Below are 20,090 nucleotides of genomic sequence, written 5' to 3'. Positions count from 1 at the left end.
GGAGGGAAAAAGTGAGTCTTATAGAGCAAAAAATACGGTATATAGAATAAAAAGCTGTTTTTCAGCAGCGAAATTCACAACGTCCCATTTCAAATGCAACAGGAAACATGCAGCAGCCATGTCGAACACCGGGGCTCATGTGTTTTCCCTCACCTCTCTCCATTTTCATGGTTATGATGAGGTTTCTTTAAACTCTGGGATCCAGTCTGAGTCTAGTTTGTTTGAACTAATTAAAGAGTTTTAAAACCAGTTACATCCAAAGTTGGGTTACATGCTTCCAACCTCATTTGTTAAAGGGGAACACATGAACCTGAGGCATAATAGGCTTATGCATCTTGCAGGAAACCATGGTTTCCTATTACATTTGAACTGGTCAAATATCTTATTCATGATTTATTCAGTTTTATAATACACACACATATATATAGTAAAAACTACAATATCTTCCTAAGGGATGTCTTCTTTTTTTGTAGTTTTGAACCTAAGTCACTTGTCAGCTGAGTTTTCATCAAGTACTGATGCTGATTTGAAAAGTCAAAGGAAATGTTCAAAAAGATCACATTTCATGGCATATTAAGAACATGTCCACAATTTGTGTTCTCTGTTACCACTTTCACTGTGAATGATGTGAAGGTATGAAAACGTACCATACTAATGAACTGTCAATACCTTAAAAACAATATACGGTCATCCTTAAATTTAACACAGTATTTCTGCTGAGACTATTATTCCAGTTAATATATATTTTATTTATTAAAACAATATGCTTTCACAGTTTTATTAAAAGCAACCTAGACACAGCCAACTTCAGGATTTGGGGCTTCCGTTTTTGTCGTATGTCATATTCCTTTTCTGTTCTTCATAGCAGTTTCTATAATGGAAACTGGAAAATATGTGCTTTTGAAGAAAAGTTTTAAATCAATCTGCAATTATGTTTGGAAAACTGAAGTTCCTTCACATTAGACATATTATTACTGTGTATTATACCGTTAAGTACATATGTTACAGCAAAAGTATGTTAAACAAGATTAATATACTGGAAAGAGACAATTCAGATATACCCTTAATCCAGAATTCTATTCACACTGAAACACAAACAGATCAGCTTTGCATATTATGGAGGTCCCATAATTAAGATTTTTTTCTTTAAAATGAAACAAAACTAGAAAAAATGAACCGAGTTGTGGGCAGAGGTAGCTCTGTGCTTAATGTATGCTTCTATGCTCTGAAAAGGTTAGTGGACAGAGATGATACACAGTCAACATATATAAAGTTGACTGTTAAGAAACATATTCCAGAACCTGCTAATGTAACATTATTGTGACAATAACTTCAAGTTTATCAGTCTTTTTGCAATAAGAGTCTTACTTCACTTACCTAATAGTTTTTCTAAACTAACCTGCCTTATTTTACGCCATTAAAAGCTGGAGCTCAGCTGTGGCAACTCCTCAAACTTTATCACTGAACTTTAAAAGAAGAAAGAAGAGTGTTGACAGATCCAATATAAGCATATATATTGCATTATTACTAACATGATAACTTAATGCAAGCAATTGTAATTGTTTTTAATAAGAGCAAAATTAAAGTGATTTTCAAAATACAGGCTCAGCTCTGAAGAGTGATAAAGAAGTATATGAATCCTTGATCTGCTATTTTTGTTAAGTTTATAGACAATGCTAGGTTAAATTGAACATTATTTAAGACTTACAGGTTATATAAAATTAGTGGGGTGTAAACAAAAGAGCAAATAAATGGTAGCCTAAAAGGCTCTTCATGACCAGCTGCCTTCACTTGGTTTTGTAGTAAACAGCTTGCATTTGAAAATGAAATTTACATTCACACACTTTGGTCGTAACCTAAAGACAAAGCTCACCTACATATTTAAGAAATATTGTGTGGTAAAAGAATGTTCCAAGGGTTGATCACACATTATAAACACTCATTTTTCTCAAGGTTTTAAATGATTTAACAATGTTTAGGAGGTAGAGTTCATGTCAGTGTTGACAACGAGTCCAAACATGTTAAAACTTCTATTACTGTTCTTCTTTTAAAGTAACTGATTAATCCTTGAAGCCCACACCTCTGAGAAGGAAAAGATTACAGTTATTATATTACATTGGCACTATACTGTCCGCTTAAGACCCGATAATCTAATATTATTTTCTGCGGAATCTGTTTCTCAGTACTTCAAGTCAGACTGCACTATAATAAAAACTATTAATAATATGCACTGGTATAATTTTAGTTACCCTTGCTACCCAAAAGCTCCCCCCCCCATTACACTCACATGGAGGGGCCACAGAGCAAAGGTTTATTGTTGTCAATCTGTAACTTACTCTTGGAAAAATGCTAACTGCAGACCTGTTCTGACATTTTACGTTTCATATTATGAAAACTAATAACATGTCAAAAAAGTAAACACCCAATCTATTCAATGGCATACTTGTCTGCTTGTTCTGTTACCACTGTAGCTGTTCTTTCTGGAGAATGTGAAGTTTTAAAAGTTGAACTAAGTGGGGATGAGGCACGTAGCGAAGTGGTAGAGAGACCATGTCGACGCATCTCTTGAATGGCACGCTCCCTGTTAAGTAAAAATAAGAAATTGTAAGCGTATCTCCATGCATTTTGGAGCGATACAGAGAGCCTTTTGATCCAGTGGAATGTGTCAATTAACGAAGGGAAGATTTTTGCTTATTCTCCCTTCCCCTGCAGCTTCTAGCACTCCCAAAAAATTGCTCTAGAGATTTCTCCTGCTTCCTTCCTGCTTCCTCCATTAGTGGATAAAATAATAATAATAATAATAATAATAATAATAATAATAATAATAATAATAATAATTTATTTCTACCCCACCCATCTGGCTGGGTTTCCCCAGTCACTCTGGGCGGCTTCCAACTGAATATTAAAAACAATACAGCATCAAACGTTAAAAACAGGGCCACCTTCAGTTGTCTTTTAAAAGTATACTTGTGTTGGAAAAACAGCATTAGGAGAACTTATTGGATTCCACTCATAATTCTGTAATCAGATTTTTAGTCAGCTGTAATATTAAATATTTTCTGCAGAATAGTATACATAGTACTTTTATATTTCTTCTCTTAAAAACATAGGATTTGTGACACTGGGCACTTTTATAAAGCAAATTCACTTACCTTTCAAATCGTTCTGTTGTCAGCTGCCTTTTCACAATATCATAATCAGCCTGCAGCTGTGCAAGTTTATTTCGAGTTATTGAAACTTCCCTATTAACGCTCGTTCTAAAAATATTGCAAACAAAGAAAGTTCTTAACAATTGCACAGTTACAGATGGCATCTTATAGGAACTTTAAAAATAGTGGCAACAAGGCAGATAAACAAGGAGCAAGAAACAAAAACAAAAAAACCCCCATATATGCAGACATACAAATGTGTACACACAAATGCAAACACACACAATGAAGATATTTCTCAACTGCAAGTTTGTAACTATTATTGGGGAAGATTCCTATCAAGGTCAGTCCAGTTAAAGTATTATGCTTGGAGGCTGAGTCAGCTCAATATGGAACTTAAGACCAGCTCACAACATTTGCTCATGCTGCTAATTCCTTCCATATCTTTTGAGATTTCAAGTGTGAGGAATCAGGATGTGAATCAGAAACCCAGGGCTACATGGGACTGCACTGAGTACCCCAAACATCTAGAGCAGGAGTGTCCAACTTCCAAGAGACTGTGATTTACTCCCACCATAAAAAAACTGACAGTGAGAGCAAACCCATCAAAGTTGTTGAGCGTTTGTTGTGGGAGGATGAGCCAAAGTTGTTGAACTTTTTTGGGGGGTATTGGGGTTCCAGGGACACCCCGTGATCGACCTGTTGGACACTCCTGATCTAGAGGGAATTTAGCACTCATGTTCGCATGAATCAGTCTCTAAAAGAGTTTCACTAGTTCCTTTAATTCACCATGGCTGAAGTCAACATCTGACCCTATGAATGGATGTGCAGTGAGACAGTACTACAAAATCACTGTTAAAAGAACATATGATGCTACCCTTAATTCCAAGTAAATGCCATTATCTTTGGGCGCAAGTCTTGGAGGACCGAGGGCTGAGACAAAAATAATTAAGACTTAATTATTCCATCTGCATAGTTTCCAGCAACTAAGTTATATAGTTTGTGCAGAATGGTGCTAGAAATTTAGGATTTTATCAGGTGAAAATGGTTTTTTATATATACAGCTAGGTTTCTCATGAGGCCAGATATCTTTGCATGAAGTTATAAACAGTAGCTTTAAAATGTTGTAAGAATAGTTCTGAACTTTACAAACATACAATTTACTCTCCGAGAGTGTTAACTTGTCCTTAAGTAGCTGTATTTCTGAATCTTTCTCATGGGTTATCAAATGATTCTGAAAATCTTTGTCTCTGCTGGTAGACAAGAGTGTTTCCAAGTTCTGTATTGTAAGCCGCTCACTGGACAATTGTTTTTTTAACAGTTCTGTTTCTGCTCTTGCATCTTCACATTCTGATATTACCTAGAACATAAAAATAATTCATTCTAATTAAGAGTTTCAGGTTAAATATTAAAGGTCTTATTCATAGGCATCCTTTCATATAGGCAAATTCTATGCAGATGCTTAACTTTATGTTCCTTCAACAGGTTCAGGTAGTAGTGGCCTTGTTTGCATGTCACATTAAATCAAATTACAGCTTACCAAGACCAAACAAAAGTGTTGGCTCCCCATTACACCTGCTTTGTTCCTCTTTGGGCTAAGCTAAGGTTTGGCTTAACATGCTGTCCAAACCCTTAATTGAAATATGTAGCCAAGACTTGTTCTTTGCTTCAGATCTTGCTTAATGGGAAGACACCTTAACCAGTAATGCAGCCAGTATCTGAATATTTAACCATGGCTAAGTATAAACCAGAATGCATCACCATGGTTTGAAGCGGGATTGAATTTACTCTGATTAAACACTACAACTGGTCCATCTTTCACTTTTAACTTATCTTAAGATTCAAGGCAATATTTCTTAATTTGAGGAAGTTCACATAAAAGAAGACTCGTGTCCTTGCCTCTGTGAAATGTTGGCAGGTCCTCCTAAACACTGTGGGATATGATGTAGGGCACTGCAGGGGAAGGCGTAATTGCTCATTTGGTCTTGGATCTGAGCTAAGTGAACACATGGAAGTTCGTGGAATGTTTCCCACTTCCTCCTCCCCATAGTAGCCTCCCATGCCCATTGCTCAAGAGCTCTTCCTCCACTCTCTGCAAAGGGATTTCAGGGGCCACAGCTTGCTGCAGGGGAGTGGAGGGGAAACTTGCCTTACTTGCACTTTCTCAAGTGAACGATCTTAGGGTTCAAATCCTTGGGTTTACATTTTAGTGTCACATTTGACCAGTGGTACCTCTGGATGCGAATGGGATCCGTTCTGGAGCCCCGCTCACATCCTGAAGCGAACGTAACACGCAACTGCGCGTCTGTGTGGGTCGTGTTTCGCTGCTTCTGCACATGTGCGTGACATCATTTTGAGCGTCTGCGCATGTGGCGAAACCCGGAAGTAACATGCTCCGTTACTTCCGGGTCACCGTGGAGCGCAACTCAAAAATATTCTTCCCGAAGCTACTTCAACCCGAGGTATGACTGTATTGAACTTATTTAGATGTGTTGTGCTAAGAGCGAAGTTCTTCTTCTTACCCTCTCAAACTCCATAGATTTGGATGTTAACTGACGTGAGAGACTTTCTTTGCTGGACTCCAGTTTGGCACACAGATCTCTAACAGAAACCACATCAACAGAGATGGAAGACTTTTCTTCTTTTTCACGTTTGAGACTCTCCTCTAGTTTGGCCATACTTTTTGCCATTGAAGAGATCTGTGATTCATAAGCTTGGTGGGCAATGATATGCTAAGTGAAAGACAAATGCAACTCTATTATTACATGCAGGCATGCGACAGTCCGTCTCACCGCACGCTAACCAAAATTCAAGCTCTCTTGATTTTGAGTTAATATAAAGAAAACAACCCCCACCAACTTGTTTCCCCCCCTCCAAAATACACTTCTAATCATTTATAAGCCCTAACATGCGAGAACAGAAATAGCTCTGAAATTAGTGTTCCCATGAGCTGAAACGAATTATTAATTAACACACCTTGTCCTCTGCAGAAATCTCCAATTAATGCAAAGGTGTATGATTAAGAAAGCACATTAGGAAAAGGGACTAGGTAATAAAGTTCAGCTAGTGTCAGTAATTACCTCCTGAATTTCTTTTTCCAGTAGTTCCGCTCTCTCTCTAAGATGCCGTCTCTCAGTATCAACAGAAAGGAGTTCCAGTCGTACAGAGCTGCTTTGCCCCTCAGCTTGATGGGCCTTTACTTCCCAGCTTTCAGCTTGGCTATAGAGCATCTGGAACTTTTCCAACAGCTCCTTGTTTTCTCTTTCCTAGTTCAAAGCAGAAATATATACCATTGAGCAATGAATCACTGTATCAAATGCTTTTTACCCACAAGAAATCATCACATTGCTTCACTACGCATGGTAGAAGAGTTTGAACCTGAACTTGTGCTCTTCTCCATATTTTACTTGCACCCCAACTCCTACTTCTCTCCTTCCTCTTAAATAAATCATATTTTTTTACATCCTCATCTTTGTGTACAGTGAGGCTGAGTCCTTGAGTTAGAACCTCAAAGCATTTAAAGCGGATGTTGCTTTTACAAGTTGATACAAATTCTGATGATTACACATAAGAAGGGTGTCATATTTTATGCTTTGTCTGTTGTATAAATTTTCAAGGACTAAGGGGGGCGGGAATGGTCTTTTGCTATGATCCAAATGTATGCACACATAAAACCTGTAGCTCCAGCATGTGTATAAGTTTTTAAAGCATTTTGGAAGTTTGGTGTAAATAGATCTTTAAAGCAGAACACACAGAAACCCCAAACTCTTTCTCACTCTAACTGAACATAAAAAGCTATCTGCTGATTCAAAATGTGAGATACAGAAAGATTCCCTTTCAGAAGAACTCATGTTGCTCAGAGGTCTCTGGGATATATCCTTTGTCTTTGCTGTTTAAGGAAGTTTTTAAGGATGGATGTTTTATTGCTTTTTAAATTATTATTAATATTCTGTTGGGAGCCACCCAGAGTGGTGGTGGAAACATAGCCAAATGGGCAGGGTAATAATAATAATAATAATAATAATAATAATAATAATAATAATAATAATAATTTGTTACAAGTAACAAATTGCATGCAGTAGGAATCTGTAAGTTTGAGATATTCTGAATAAGATTTTGATTTTTAAATCATTTTAAGTACCTTTCACAAACAGAATTTTAAAAACAATGCTGTGCTACGTTACACGATAGGCTTTTCATGGACTATGTTAATTGCAATCACACTGAATACATGCAGTCTGTTACTGGCTTCAATTTAACAACCTGAGAGTGGGCATGACTCCAGCCCTTTGCACGGGGCTTGAAAGCTAGGGCTCCAATACTCAGTACAGTGGAACCTCTATTTGCGACCATAATCCATTCTGGAGGTCCGTCCAGAGGTTGAAACGGGTCGCTGGGAGAGGCGCTGTTGTGCGCGGGCGGTGATTGCCCGCTTCTGTGCATGTGCATGAACAGCGGCAAACCCGCCAGTTACTTCCGGGTTTGCCGTGGTCGCGGCTTGGAACGACAGTAAGAAGAGGCGGTGGTAAGTAGAGGTTCGGCTGTAGTGTGCATGTCAGCTGCTGAAAAAAAGCAGGAAGTCCCTGGCTACAAAACCTAATATCCTGCTGTATTGCCTGCCTAGTCAGGTCTTGAGATGCAGCTTCTAAATGCAAAAGCTCTACCCGGGTTGCAACTTCTGTTGTAGCCAATAAAAGAGGTTGCAGTGAGTGCTTGGTTGGTGTGTATGTGTGTGTGGTTTCCACAACAGTTGCTCTGGTTTGCAAGTGTGCTGATGGGCCCAAAAAGATTAGAGACCCCTAGTTTAGCATTATGTTTGAATGCAGGCATTGTGCTGGCAGTACAACTGTTAGGCTATATCAAACAGTATTAATATCGAAATCTGTACCTGAAGCCAAATTGTCACTTTTGGAATGTATAAGCTGAATGTTTATTGCACGTTTAGTTTTAATAGTTTCCAGCTGTCTCCACCTCTGCAGCACTCCGCTTGTGGGTTGATGCTAGGCCATGCCTGATCTTAACTTTTAAAACATGATACACCTGATTAATAAAATATTCATGGGAACTTCCAAATGCACTTCCTCACCTTTGAGGCCATTAAACTTTCAAACCTGGAGACTTCTGTTATGTAATTATGAACTCTAATTTTCATTTCTTCTTTATCACGTAATGCTGCTTCCAGTTCAGATGAGATTGCCTATTTAGATGATAAACCATTACAAATAATATTACATGCAAATAAAAGAAGGCTAGCTCTCATTTGGTAACCCTGTGCCTGAGCTGTACCAGGCTTCAGGCTTCAGGTGTATATGTACTTCTGCATAGAAAAGAAATTCCCTATACATAAGAGATCAGGGAAACACTAGTTTTCTATGTTTTGAATTTAAATAAAGGCGCATTCTATCATGCAAGTTCCCCCATCTGCAGTCTGAAATGAAAAAAGCCCAGACAAAAATTAACTACCCTAAAGGGAGAACTTCCCCAATAATGGCTAGATTCTAACTTAATGTTGTTTGAACAATCACTTGATGGCTATTTTAAAATCTTACACTTTTTACGGCTAAATGTAATCCGAAAAAAACATGTAAAGAAATACAGTTCCAGGGTAGAAAATCTGGACAGATGGCATTCCAAGTGGATAGCATCACATTTAAGCAAGGTTTGGGGCAGTTCCTACATACATGGCATTAGTATACAGATGTCTACATCATGTTAATCCTCCAGGTGTATGCACCAGTGATCTAGTTTAAATATGATGTTGGTTGGTTGCACATAATCTATAACTGTTTTATACATATCTAGTGTCACGTTTAAATCAGCACCCCCTAAAGTAAAAAAAATATAGATTGAATGTAATGCTGCCACTCTTAATAAACACACCAGTTAAAATTATCCAAGAGCTACAAATCACATAAAATGTAATTTCAGGTACCCAAACATTATTTAAAGCAATTGTGATATGTATTATTATGAACTATTGTACCTGATTTTCTCTGGCCATTGTGGATAGATCATCCTGTAATCTTCTGTTCTCTTTCAAGGCCATTTCTTTCACCCTGCTGACTTCACCAAGCTCAGAATGTGCTGCCTCGATCTGGCGACGGACGCTGGCTAGTTCTCGGTCTTTACCGCTTAAGGCATCCTTTAATTGGCTAGCAAATGGGGGATTTGGAAAACCTTAAACAGAATTTATCTTTTTGCATTATATAAATCTACGTAACAACTACATTCCAGTAACTAAGATGAATCATCTCAAGTGTTTTTAACTTTGCGTTAGATAGTAATGATAACATTATTGTACAATTCCATCTTTGCAGTTTCTTTAGTAGCAACTTGATCGCCAAGCATTATGTCTGAAATTGTGGCACAGCACTATGATTGGTAACATGGGCCACATAATAATAATAATTTGTACCACCAAGTTATAGTTTGTTTTAACCATCTAATAAGTCAAGACTTGGCCCAGATGTTCAAACTGCAGTTTGCTTTGCATAATATTAGTTTGCTGTTCTTCTGCTTACCCTGCAAATACTCAGTTGCTATACTGAATTCCTTTGTAGCATTTGAGTATTGGCAAGGCACCATCAATTATTATCATTGGTTGGCTGTGGAAAAGATCAGGGAACATTACATTTTCCTCCTTGGAAATATTTTGGCATGCTCCTGAGCAAAAAAACAGCCCTCCACCGATTCTTATGTAAGGTGCACAGAATTCCACCTTAAAGTACATCTGTAAGTGCCGAATTCGGATAATTGTAATTGCCTTAGGTTTCCCCCCTCCCCCAAATGGCCATATTTTAGCCTTCTTCAGAGGAACCATCTTCTTCACGTGCAAAGGTTCAATTATAAGTATATTAGCTTATTAAATACTTTGATTGCTATAAGATGAAATTTCAGAATCAAAAGTAATAATTTTCATTACTATTACTTACTCTAAGGACGACTCTAACTGAGTAAGAGTTTGTCGCAAATTGAGGATAGTTTTTTCCTATGGAAAGAAACATGATGGCAAAGATTATTGGTTTTACGTAATTCACATCAAACGCACTAATAGGTATGATCAACAAGTGAAATACAGATGTAACAAATATACAGCATAATACAGTACTGTTACCAGTCATTCACTAGCAGTCTCTTGTAGTTTAATATTTAAGAGTAGTTGAAGCTAAAAAAATTGGGTACCTTCAGCTTACTAATGGCCAATGATATTCAATATTCATTTGCATTTATTTATTTATTTATTTATTTTCCTTTGGATTCCATTTTTCTTTTGGCCATCACTACTTATGGCCTGAAGGGACTGAAAGTGTGAGGTTACTGATATACCACATACCTTCCCAGGAAAAAATGTGGCCTCTTGTAACCATCCTAAGTTCATAGTTTCTTTTCACAATGCTGACAGCACATGATTCTGACAGTAAGGCACAGAGAAACTGGAGAGCAGAGGTGGAAAAACTGTTGCACCACCCCTCCCCTTTTCACATTTACTTCAAAGTGCTTTTCCTTTCCCCTACTCTCTCTTGCCTAAAATGAAAGCAGCAAGGGAGCAGATGGGGCATGTGTCAGCATTTCTGCTCCTACTGCTTCATGCCAGCAGTCAGAAAGCTGGGGGAGAAGGGAGGAAAGAAATACGCGGAGAAGGTAAAGCTGAAAGGATCTCGGCAGCAGTTTCATTTTATAATTTTTATTACTAAATACTCATCTATTAATTCAAGCTTCTTTGTATGCATTAGATTGTGATCTCTTCAGAAGTACTTATAGGGCTGCTGTTTTTGGTGACTGCTGAAACTTAAGACTATAAACAATTTTTCCCCATACTCATTTTTTTTAATCTTTAATGTACAGTTTGATTTTTTATTATGTTTTAAGGAAGCTATTGACAGTTACTAATTTTCTTCAGTTCATAATTCTTTTGTTGTCTTTTATCAGTATGCACCATTCAAGACTCACAAGTCCTGACCTGGATCAAAAGTCAGGTAAGAAGTACAATAGTAGTACAATAGGCCCCCTCCTCCCAACTCCAGCCCATGTGTCCCCCTGATGTGTCTATTTCATGCCCCGTGTACATACCTTATTGGCTAAATTGTCATCTAGATAAGCAACTCTTTCTGTCTTTTCATCTATACTTTCCTGGAGGCTGTCTTTTTCCTTAGCCAAGACATTAATTGTACTTCTGAGCACACTGATGGTCTCATCCTGTGCATGGTGCTTATTACTGAATTTACCTGCAAATAAATAAATACTGTTTGAATTATGAAGAGCAGGGGCTCCCAAAATGTGGTCTGCAGACTACATTCAGGGGGGCTTCAGCATGTCTGTGGATTTGTGGTTGAAGGTGGGAAACAGTATGTTCATTGCAATGAAAAGTCACATTTATTTCAATTGTATTTTAATTGCTTCTTTTATATCTTATTTTGTATTTTATTGTACTACAATAGGAATCTATGGAAAACAATAAAATTTAATTTATGAGAAATAAAAGCAGCAATAAAATGCATTGAAAAAACTATACGGAATCTAGAACAGCACATTACAATTGATACAAAAGGCAGAAAAATAATTAAGCAGTTAGCAAAGACTCCTAGCAATTTTCAAGCAGTCCATGGGGCAAAAAGTTTAGGGATCTATTGATATAGAGCTTAAAGATGACAGCTAATGTTGTGTGAGCAGACATTCACTCATGTAATGGAACTTCTCCTTCCACCTGCCGCCGTATCTCTGACCCCCCTCACCCAACAATATCTGTTCTGGAGAGTTAGGGATCACCTGACGTAGTATTTTGTGGGTGGGTGTAAGGCAGAGTTTGGCTGTGCAAGTGGAAATCCACAACTTGGCAAATATCATCAGACAACTTACATTTATGTATGAGGTACTTTTTTGCTCTGTTTGTGGCACCTTGTTCTAGACTTTAATGATGGGCAAATCTTTACTGCTAAGTTATTGTCAATGGAAGTGAAGGAAGAATGCTGGGCAAATTCACCCCACTACAAACACCTGCCAACAAAGGTCTTTTAAAGCTAGTCCCTTGCTCTTTGATGGCTTTGAAAAACTAGAACCCTGCCAGAGGGTATATGCAATAAGTGGACTTCTCCACAATGTCCTTCACCAGCCTCTGAGTTATGAAAAACAGCATGGGAGGTATTTGCATGAACAAGAAATAACAGGGAAACGTTCTTTCTTGCAGTCCTCTGGTTCCCCTCTCAAGATCTTTCTCAGCTCCTTCTCACATTCTCCTCCCTCTGTTTCTTCATTGCCAAATGAGGAATGGCTGAGAAGGATGGGAAAAGCACAAGAGGACCCCTTCTTTCACGCCCATGTTTCTTTCCCTACTTCTAAATTTAGGGGTGAGGAATCTCTAGTTCATGGGCCATTGTTGGCATACCAGGGTGTGCAATTGGGCCTATGAGGCCATTTCCCCCAAACCATGTCCACCTGTCAATAAAGTGACATCACTGGGTGACAGCAGCTAATAGGCAGGGTTCTGCAGCACCTGCCAATTCCCCATAGGGGTAAATCCCATTCAGACCCCTGCAGAGAGCAGGATTGAATCTCTGCTCATTAGCTGAGTGCTGCTTCTTCCATATGTTCTCTGTGGGGAAGGCATTGGCAAAGAAGTCACCTGATGTCAGATGACTGACAGGCTGGCATTCACATCCACCTGTCAAAGTTAGCCTGTGGGATGTGGGGAGATAAAGACTTGGCCCAGTGGTTCAAATAGGTTTGCTGCTTCTGCTCTAATCCCTGTTAGCAATTCAACACTAGAAAAGTGGGAAGCAATAATGGGGGACCAAATTCAATCCTACATTTGACAGTTGTTGACCGCTTGAGAAGAGGAAAGGCAGATGCCGCCAATGTTCTGTGCCAAGAGTTAAACTAGTCTCAATCTCTTGACTTTTCAGATTAAGTAGTTAAGCCATAAATTTTTCACTCTAAGAAATAAAACAGCATTCACCTGTTTTTTCTTCAAGCAATAAAATTTCTTCTTGAGCCAAATGAAGTTCATCATCTTTAAGAGCCAACTGATGCTGCACTTCATCCAAAGACTTTTGTATCTGTTCATTTAGTAGTCTGCAGAATTGATATCCATTTTGGAGGGAGGGGGAAAACAGGTGCAGGTTTTTAAATGTAAATAAGTTAGAATATGATAAGCACAACCTGAAAACACTGCAAAGCACAGAATTATGCAGCAAAGGGAACGACACTTTCGAATGAGCTTACAAAAACAGCAATTAGTAGCTGTACCTTTTAAAGCTTTTAAAAAATAGCCTCAGAAAACTAAAACCATGCATCAGGATATATCAGCTAGAAATGCAGAGACACTGAACATTATACTTTTAAGGAATCCAATCTTTTATCTCCTGAAATTGGGGCACTGATACAATTTGTGGCTTAATTTGAACCAAAGCACAGCCGAAGCCTCTTGCTTAATGAAATAACTGGACTGAACCCTAGGATGTGTTAAGTAATACTAAATTGTCTTCAAGCATATTCAGTGTTCCTTTCCACCATTACTAAGCAACTGGAATGTCCACATATTATTTTGAATTAAGGAACACATCTTCCAATATGACTTTCAGGCAATTATGGAGCCTGCATCTCTATTTAAGGTCTGACAATTGATGCAAATATTTCCTGTAAAATGACATAAATTAATAGATTTGAGCAAGGCACCAATAAGATACTAAATAAATGGCTGAACTTACTGAAGGGAGTTTATTTCTGTTTTAAATTGTGAAGCATCTTCAGACAACTGAGACAGCTGATGAGACTTAATATTTGATTCATCTTCTAAGCAGACTATTTTGTTTTTTAACAATGAAATAGTAGTTACTTGATCAAGGTGTTCAGTCTCCAACTGCAGCAGAAAACAACACACAAATATTATTTTCTGAATCTGCTAAGAGCAGCATTTTTCTTGAGAAAAAAAATTAAGTATTTAAAAAGCTAAGCAAAATCCTAATAAAGACCAGTTCACTCAAATTCAATAAAAACTGCAAAACTACAGCTGTAATCTTAAGCTCCTTAGAATCATAGTGTTGGAAGGGACCGCAAGGGTAACCTAGTCCAACCCCCTCCAGCGCAGAAATCACAGCTAAAAGATCCCTGACAATGTGGCCATCCAACCTCTGATTAAAAACCTCTAATGAAAGAGAGTCCATCACCCTCTAAGGTAAACTGTTTTAGTTTTTTAGTTTTGGCCCAGTTCTCCAATCTGTTAAGGTAATCTTGAATCCTGATTCAATCTTCTGAGGTATAAACTACCCCTCCCAGTTTGGTGCCATCTGCAAATTTGATAAGCACCCCCTCATTAGTGAACTCCACCAAAATCTTTTAGTTGTTAAGGCGCAATGTACCGGCAGTAAAGCTCACAATAATGGAGCTGCCATCAGGAATATGAAAAAGAATTGCTAAAAGTTTACACGATGTCTATTGCAAACCTAGTCTTGCAAATGATTGTGAGAAGTAAACGGAGAAAAGCCATAGTCTCAATCATAATTTGAATAGTCAACACACAAACAATGACATTCCATCACTACGCATTAATAAATTCTGATGCCAGCAAGTATTTAAATCACTTACTCTGTGAACAGTGTTTTCCAAGTCTGATATTTCCTGTTCTAACTTTGATTTTTCATCCTGATGGACCTTATGAAACAAAGAAAAACAACTCATCAGAGGGCATTGTTTAATTAACTGATTAACCTTTGAGCATCTGATCGTCTAGGGAGCATGGGAATTAGGAGACATAAAGAAAACTGCACCTACTCTCTATGCCTTTAGAACACTGAACTTGGCTAATATATGTGCTATGTGAAAAGGTGAGGCAGGAAGAACAGACACAGAAGGCAGGGCACATGGGTTTATGTCAGGACTGGAGTCAAAAATCATGCCAGCAAGCAAGAAGCAGAGTTTATCAGAGAAGTTAACTCCTTTTTCAAAGAAATGGTATACAACTCAGCAACACTTCCCAGCAAGTCCTGCCCCTATAGAGCAGCTGCCAGGACTGAATGTCCCCACCTTCAACCTCCTCTAAAGCTCCTCCTCTGCTGGATGTTTCCCAAGCAGCCTCAAACTGCATCTAGGCATCTCTAATCTCTGCTCCACTCTATGCATCATTCTGTGTGTCATTGGAGACAAGGGGGCTCTTTTCTCCCAAAGGGGGGGGGGGGCAGGACATCACTTTCAAGCTGCTGCTGCTTTTGACTGGCTCTGCCCTGCCTCCATTTGTTTCCTGCAGGTTCAACTGATAAAGAATTCCTGGGGAGCAGAGTCTGGGTGTCAGTTGTTGAAGCCTCTCCTCTGCTCCTGATGACTCTGCTGCTGGTTCCATAGCAGCTCACATGGATACTCACGCAATGTTAATATTAACAACAATAGAAGCAGCGCTTTTTTCCCCCTTTAAAAATGTTTAGGGGTACTCTCATTTTGACTCAAGAAAATCACCATTTTATAGTTCAAGTTGGGAGAAATAAATACAGTAAATGGACAAAAGTACAAAGATTCACAAAATGTTTAGGGGTATGCGTACCCCTGCATCCCCCCAGAAAAAAGCACTGCATATATGGGTCCAGAACACTATATATATATGGGTCCAGAACACTAGAAGTATTATGTGCAAGATAGCAGCTTATTGACTTCATCTGTAGCATGGTTCCCCCCCAAAAAAACCTGACGCTCTAAATTATTATTATTATTATTATTATTATTATTATTATTATTATTATTATTATTAAGATGTATATACCACCCTTTATCACAAGATCCCAAGGCAGTTCACAAGATAAAAATGTGCCTTAGAAATTTTTGAATGGCTTTGGCTGAAATCAGTGAATTGACTGCCCTGCTTAATTGCACCATCCATGGGGAGTAGCGACTTTTGTGAGGTAACAAAGTAGCACAAAGTTATCGCAAGCTCGAAACATTACAAAAAAGCATTATTTGTAAAATGATGACCTTTAACTTCTCTCTTAGTCCTTCTTTCTCTGCCACCACTCTTCTGAAATCGGACATTGCAATGTTCCGCTCCTCTTCTGCGTAACTTTGTGTCATAAAAGAAGTTTTTGTTTCTCTCCGTAGACGGTTTAACTCATCTTGAGACTTAAAAAGAAAATAAATAAATAAACGTTTTTTAAGTGTATCAATAAAATGAATATATATATGCAAGCTATCAGATCGTGCATGGAGGAAAGATGGTGGGTGAAAGAAAAAAGATGGAGAACAAATAAAACGCTGCCAAGTATATGAGGAATTTGGCCCAGCACTGACTTGTACCATGCCACCTGCCCAACCAGAGGCCATTCTTACCCAGTTCAATGATAGCTATGCATCTGGTGCAGGTTAAGACATTGTCTCAACAGCATAAATCTATTACCTGTCCTTTAATCTGCATTCATTCCTCTTTCTGTTACTTCCATGTCTAAGCCTGGCTCTGAAGCAATTGCTGCATCCTATTCTCACAGCGGTGAACCAGATGCATGTGGGAAACCTGCAAGCAGGACCTGAGGACAAAAGCACTCTCCCCTCCTGCAGTTTCCAAGACGTATTCAGAAGCCTACTGCCTCTGACTATGGAGGCAGAACCTAGCCATCCTGGTTAGTAGCCACTAATAGCCTTATCCACCATGATTTTGTCTAATTCTCTTTTGAAGAGTATTTATATGATTATATGTTGCTTCCTTCTTGCTCCTGCAAATCTCGGCTCCATTATACATGTTATGTCAGTGGCCCCACCTATTAATTTGGACTTACCCGTTCATAAAGAATGCTTAGTTTGTCTCTTTCTGCAGTTAAGAGTTTGACATTAGATTGAATTTCTATCATGTGCTTTTCAAATCTTTCTAGCATAGACTGTAGCTCATCTCTTTCTCGGGTGACCAATCTTAGATCACCATTCTGTAAAAAAAAGGGGGGGGAGGAAAATTACACATTAAAAACTATATTACTAGTTACCTGGCACAGATACTGTACTGTTACTGACAGGTGATACTGATGTAAATAATCAGCGCTGAAATCCTGTGTTAAATTACTTAAATTATACTGAAGTAATTAAGACAGATATGTCTGATGACAGGATTATACCTCAAACTATGGCTGAGTTCAGACAATCATTCCAGGCTTCATAAACAGCTTAGCCTTATAAGAGTGGGTCTATGTGAGCCCTGGGCATGAGGAACATATGCATTTTAGGCTGTAGTCCTATGCATGTTTAATTAAGGAAAAGAATCTTACTGAATTAAGTGGAATGCACTTCTGAGTAAATATGAATAGTAATATCATCATACTGTACTGCCTCATATTTAACCCTAACGCTCCAATTTTTGGACAATATCAAATTGCTATTAAAGCCCAACAGATACCTTTAAAGACCCAGCAGGAAGTAAAATTGATTTGATTTAAAAATAACTTGTTTAACATAAAAATACACTGTATTGACACTACGTTTCAAAAACACAGCTCAAGCACCAAATCTACTGAGATACAATGTTTACTTAAATTCTTCATTGGGCTATCTGGAAGCCATGAAAGATACAGCAGAAGAGAAAGTAAAACAAAAACAAGCAAACAAAATGCTTAGGTGAAATATTGCACTCATAGTAAATAATATAAGATATATCCCCAGTGGCCTAATAGGGACTTTCAAGAAGGCAAATCAGAAAGCATTGTCACAAATTTGCACTATAAGTATAAACATGCTCCAAGCTGGATTTACACCTGATGGCAAAGTTCATTCCTGAAGTCCAACTGCACAGAAACACTTTGCAATGTTTGGGAGCTATTTGCTTTGTTTTTGCAAACAGGTGAATGTAGAGGGGGGAAATTATTACAAAGCAGGGTAAGGTAAAGGTAAAGGGACCCCTGACCATTAGGTCCAGTCGTGACCAACTCTGGGGTTGCGGCGCTCATCTCGCTTTATTGGCCAAGGGAGCCGGCGTACAGCTTCCGGGTCATGTGGCCAGCATGACTAAGCCGCTTCTGGCGAACCACAGCAGCGCATGGAAACGCCGTTTACCTTCCCGCTGGAGCGGTACCTATTTATCTACTTGCACTGTGATGTGCTTTCGAACTGCTAGGTTGGCAGGAGCTGGGACCAAGCAACGGGAGCTCACCCCGTCGCGGGGATTCGAACCGCCAACCTTCTGATTGGCAAGTCCTAGGCTCTGTGGTTTAACCCACAGCGCCACCCGCGTCCCTATTCCAGGACTTCTGAAGTGGTCTAAACAGGGGAAAAACAGCATTTCAAATATGCAATTTTCTATACCATATTCTGAGAATTTTCTGGGAATAGAATGGATCCCAGTTAATGAAGGTGTTCGACAGTTTCTCTTTTCCATTCACATTGGTAAACTAGACAGATAGCTTTGTAATGCAAACTTTTTTAAAAAATTGAAAAACAGGAGTCAAGGGGGGAAATGAAACACAAACAGTTAAGGGACCCCATGGTGTCTGAAGAATACATTGAATATGAAGTGGTTCAGGTTTGCTAAAAAGTTTTACAAATATTTTGAAAAGCTGCTGGGGTCTGCAGCAAATCCACTGGCATACAAGTATTAAACCTTGCACTTCTATTGGAAAACATTGTTTTCCCTTACTAAAACAGTATGAATTCAGTCAGCCAGTCTTACTACTTGAGAAATGCCTCCTCCTTACTACTGGCAGTCACATCTGAGTAGTACGGCAGTTGTAAACTGGGGCACCATATGAAAAAGGTTACTAGGCATTATAATGTATTTAACAAAAAAATTATTACCTTTTCTGGTGACTTGCGTAATGGGCTAGATCTTTGTTTAATTATCTTTTGGAGACACTCTAGCTCACGCTTATAGTAGTCCCTGTCTTCTTCTATAGTTTTTACAAATGCATCCAGACGAGAAGGTGATTTGTCCCCAAGTGCTATACCGCCTTCTAATCTCATTTTCTCTAGTTCTACAACAAGCTCCCGATCTGCACAAGAAAATAACCAACAAGCATGAATGAAGTTAGCATATACCAGAGGTGGTCAATTTAAAGAAAACCAGCACATGGTTGAAGATATACAATGAAGATGCTAGAAGGAGCAAAGTCAGACAGAACTGCATTCATCCATCCTCAAGAAAATATGGACTAAAGGAGGAAGAATGCATTTTAAAAATTACTATCTTAAGAGGCAGTCCGATCTTTTAAGTCCAATCTTTTAAGAGTGGATAATACAGGTTTTACCCTATATGATGAAGAAAGGAAAAGAAAAATTGGGCTCACCAGGCAAATTCTGGTTCAAAAAATGTGTAGGTAACTCACCAGCGAAGTAAGTTGTATATGTTAAAAGTTCTGCTATCTTCAGTGTATTTCCCCCAGCATTTGAATACAAGCTATCACAGTGGTCCCCAAACTTTCTGAACAATTCTCATAGGCACTACAAAAGAATGGCTGCAGTGGTGGTGAGCCTAGCACAAGACACCCATTTCACAGAAGGCAAACTGTTTCCTACCTCTCCCCACCCCTAACTTTGTCACTCCGTTCCTCTAGGCCCCTTCCCCGCACTGCTACTTCCTTCATCACCATCAGAGCCCCCCACCGAGGATAAGGCTGAGAGGGAACAAACGAACAGCAAAAGTAAAAGGGAGCAGAGGCAAAAGTAAAATCCCAAAGAAAAGCAAAACTTCAGAACAATAGAAAAGAGTACTCCATAAGGCACATTGCCTTCCACGACATCACTTGTGGATATCCCAGCTTTTGCCCTGCCTGTTTTTCCCCCCTGTTCGGTTGGAGTCTGCAGGAAGACTTCCAATTGGACCACATTGTTGCTATGGCAGCAATGGGGTGGATAGGGGTCTGAGCAACTCCCAAGTAGTGAGCTGTCGGTGACCCAGGGAACATCTTGGTAGATGCTTGGTAGGTGCAGGTACTATGCTGTGGATTGTCTTAGGTACAAGAATCTGACAACATGATCCACCAGATCTCTTAA

The 20,090-nt window shown here is 38.8% G+C and overlaps 1 protein-coding gene and 1 long non-coding RNA gene across 6 annotated transcripts in view; one reads left to right on the top strand and one right to left on the bottom strand.

Annotated features, from left to right (window-relative positions):
- Positions 1-725: 725 nt before the first annotated feature.
- The window catches only part of CEP135 (centrosomal protein 135), a 31,155-nt gene continuing 11,790 nt past the window's right edge, over positions 726-20,090 (bottom strand). For 2 of the 5 annotated variants that reach the window (XM_083459800.1, XM_083459801.1), the window contains exons 11-26: positions 18,897-19,090; positions 16,898-17,041; positions 16,104-16,247; positions 14,730-14,795; positions 13,853-14,004; positions 13,102-13,217; positions 11,220-11,374; positions 10,082-10,137; positions 9,133-9,301; positions 8,236-8,346; positions 6,230-6,415; positions 5,672-5,881; positions 4,307-4,509; positions 3,153-3,257; positions 2,444-2,581; positions 726-2,082 (exon numbers count right to left, since the gene is read on the bottom strand). In XM_083459800.1, the coding sequence (XP_083315926.1) occupies positions 2,061-2,082; positions 2,444-2,581; positions 3,153-3,257; positions 4,307-4,509; positions 5,672-5,881; positions 6,230-6,415; positions 8,236-8,346; positions 9,133-9,301; positions 10,082-10,137; positions 11,220-11,374; positions 13,102-13,217; positions 13,853-14,004; positions 14,730-14,795; positions 16,104-16,247; positions 16,898-17,041; positions 18,897-19,090 (2,171 nt within the window). In that variant the 3' untranslated portion in view covers positions 726-2,060. The remainder of the gene's footprint in view (positions 2,083-2,443; positions 2,582-3,152; positions 3,258-4,306; positions 4,510-5,671; positions 5,882-6,229; positions 6,416-8,235; positions 8,347-9,132; positions 9,302-10,081; positions 10,138-11,219; positions 11,375-13,101; positions 13,218-13,852; positions 14,005-14,729; positions 14,796-16,103; positions 16,248-16,897; positions 17,042-18,896; positions 19,091-20,090) is intronic. The other 3 variants (XM_083459799.1, XM_083459797.1, XM_083459798.1) reach the window with 3 other exon arrangements.
- Positions 10,411-20,088, top strand: LOC310686426. Its single transcript, XR_014515893.1, has 4 exons — positions 10,411-10,790; positions 11,079-11,125; positions 16,572-16,741; positions 19,071-20,088. It is a non-coding gene; the product is annotated as an uncharacterized lncRNA (long non-coding RNA).

The sequence above is a fragment of the Podarcis liolepis genome, assembly GCF_965112155.1.
Source record: "Podarcis liolepis genome assembly, chromosome: 9".
In the NCBI taxonomy this organism is placed as follows: Eukaryota; Metazoa; Chordata; class Lepidosauria; order Squamata; family Lacertidae; genus Podarcis; species Podarcis liolepis.
The sequence above is the reverse complement of the archived record's forward strand: the minus strand, read 5'-3'. Positions and strand labels throughout refer to the sequence as shown.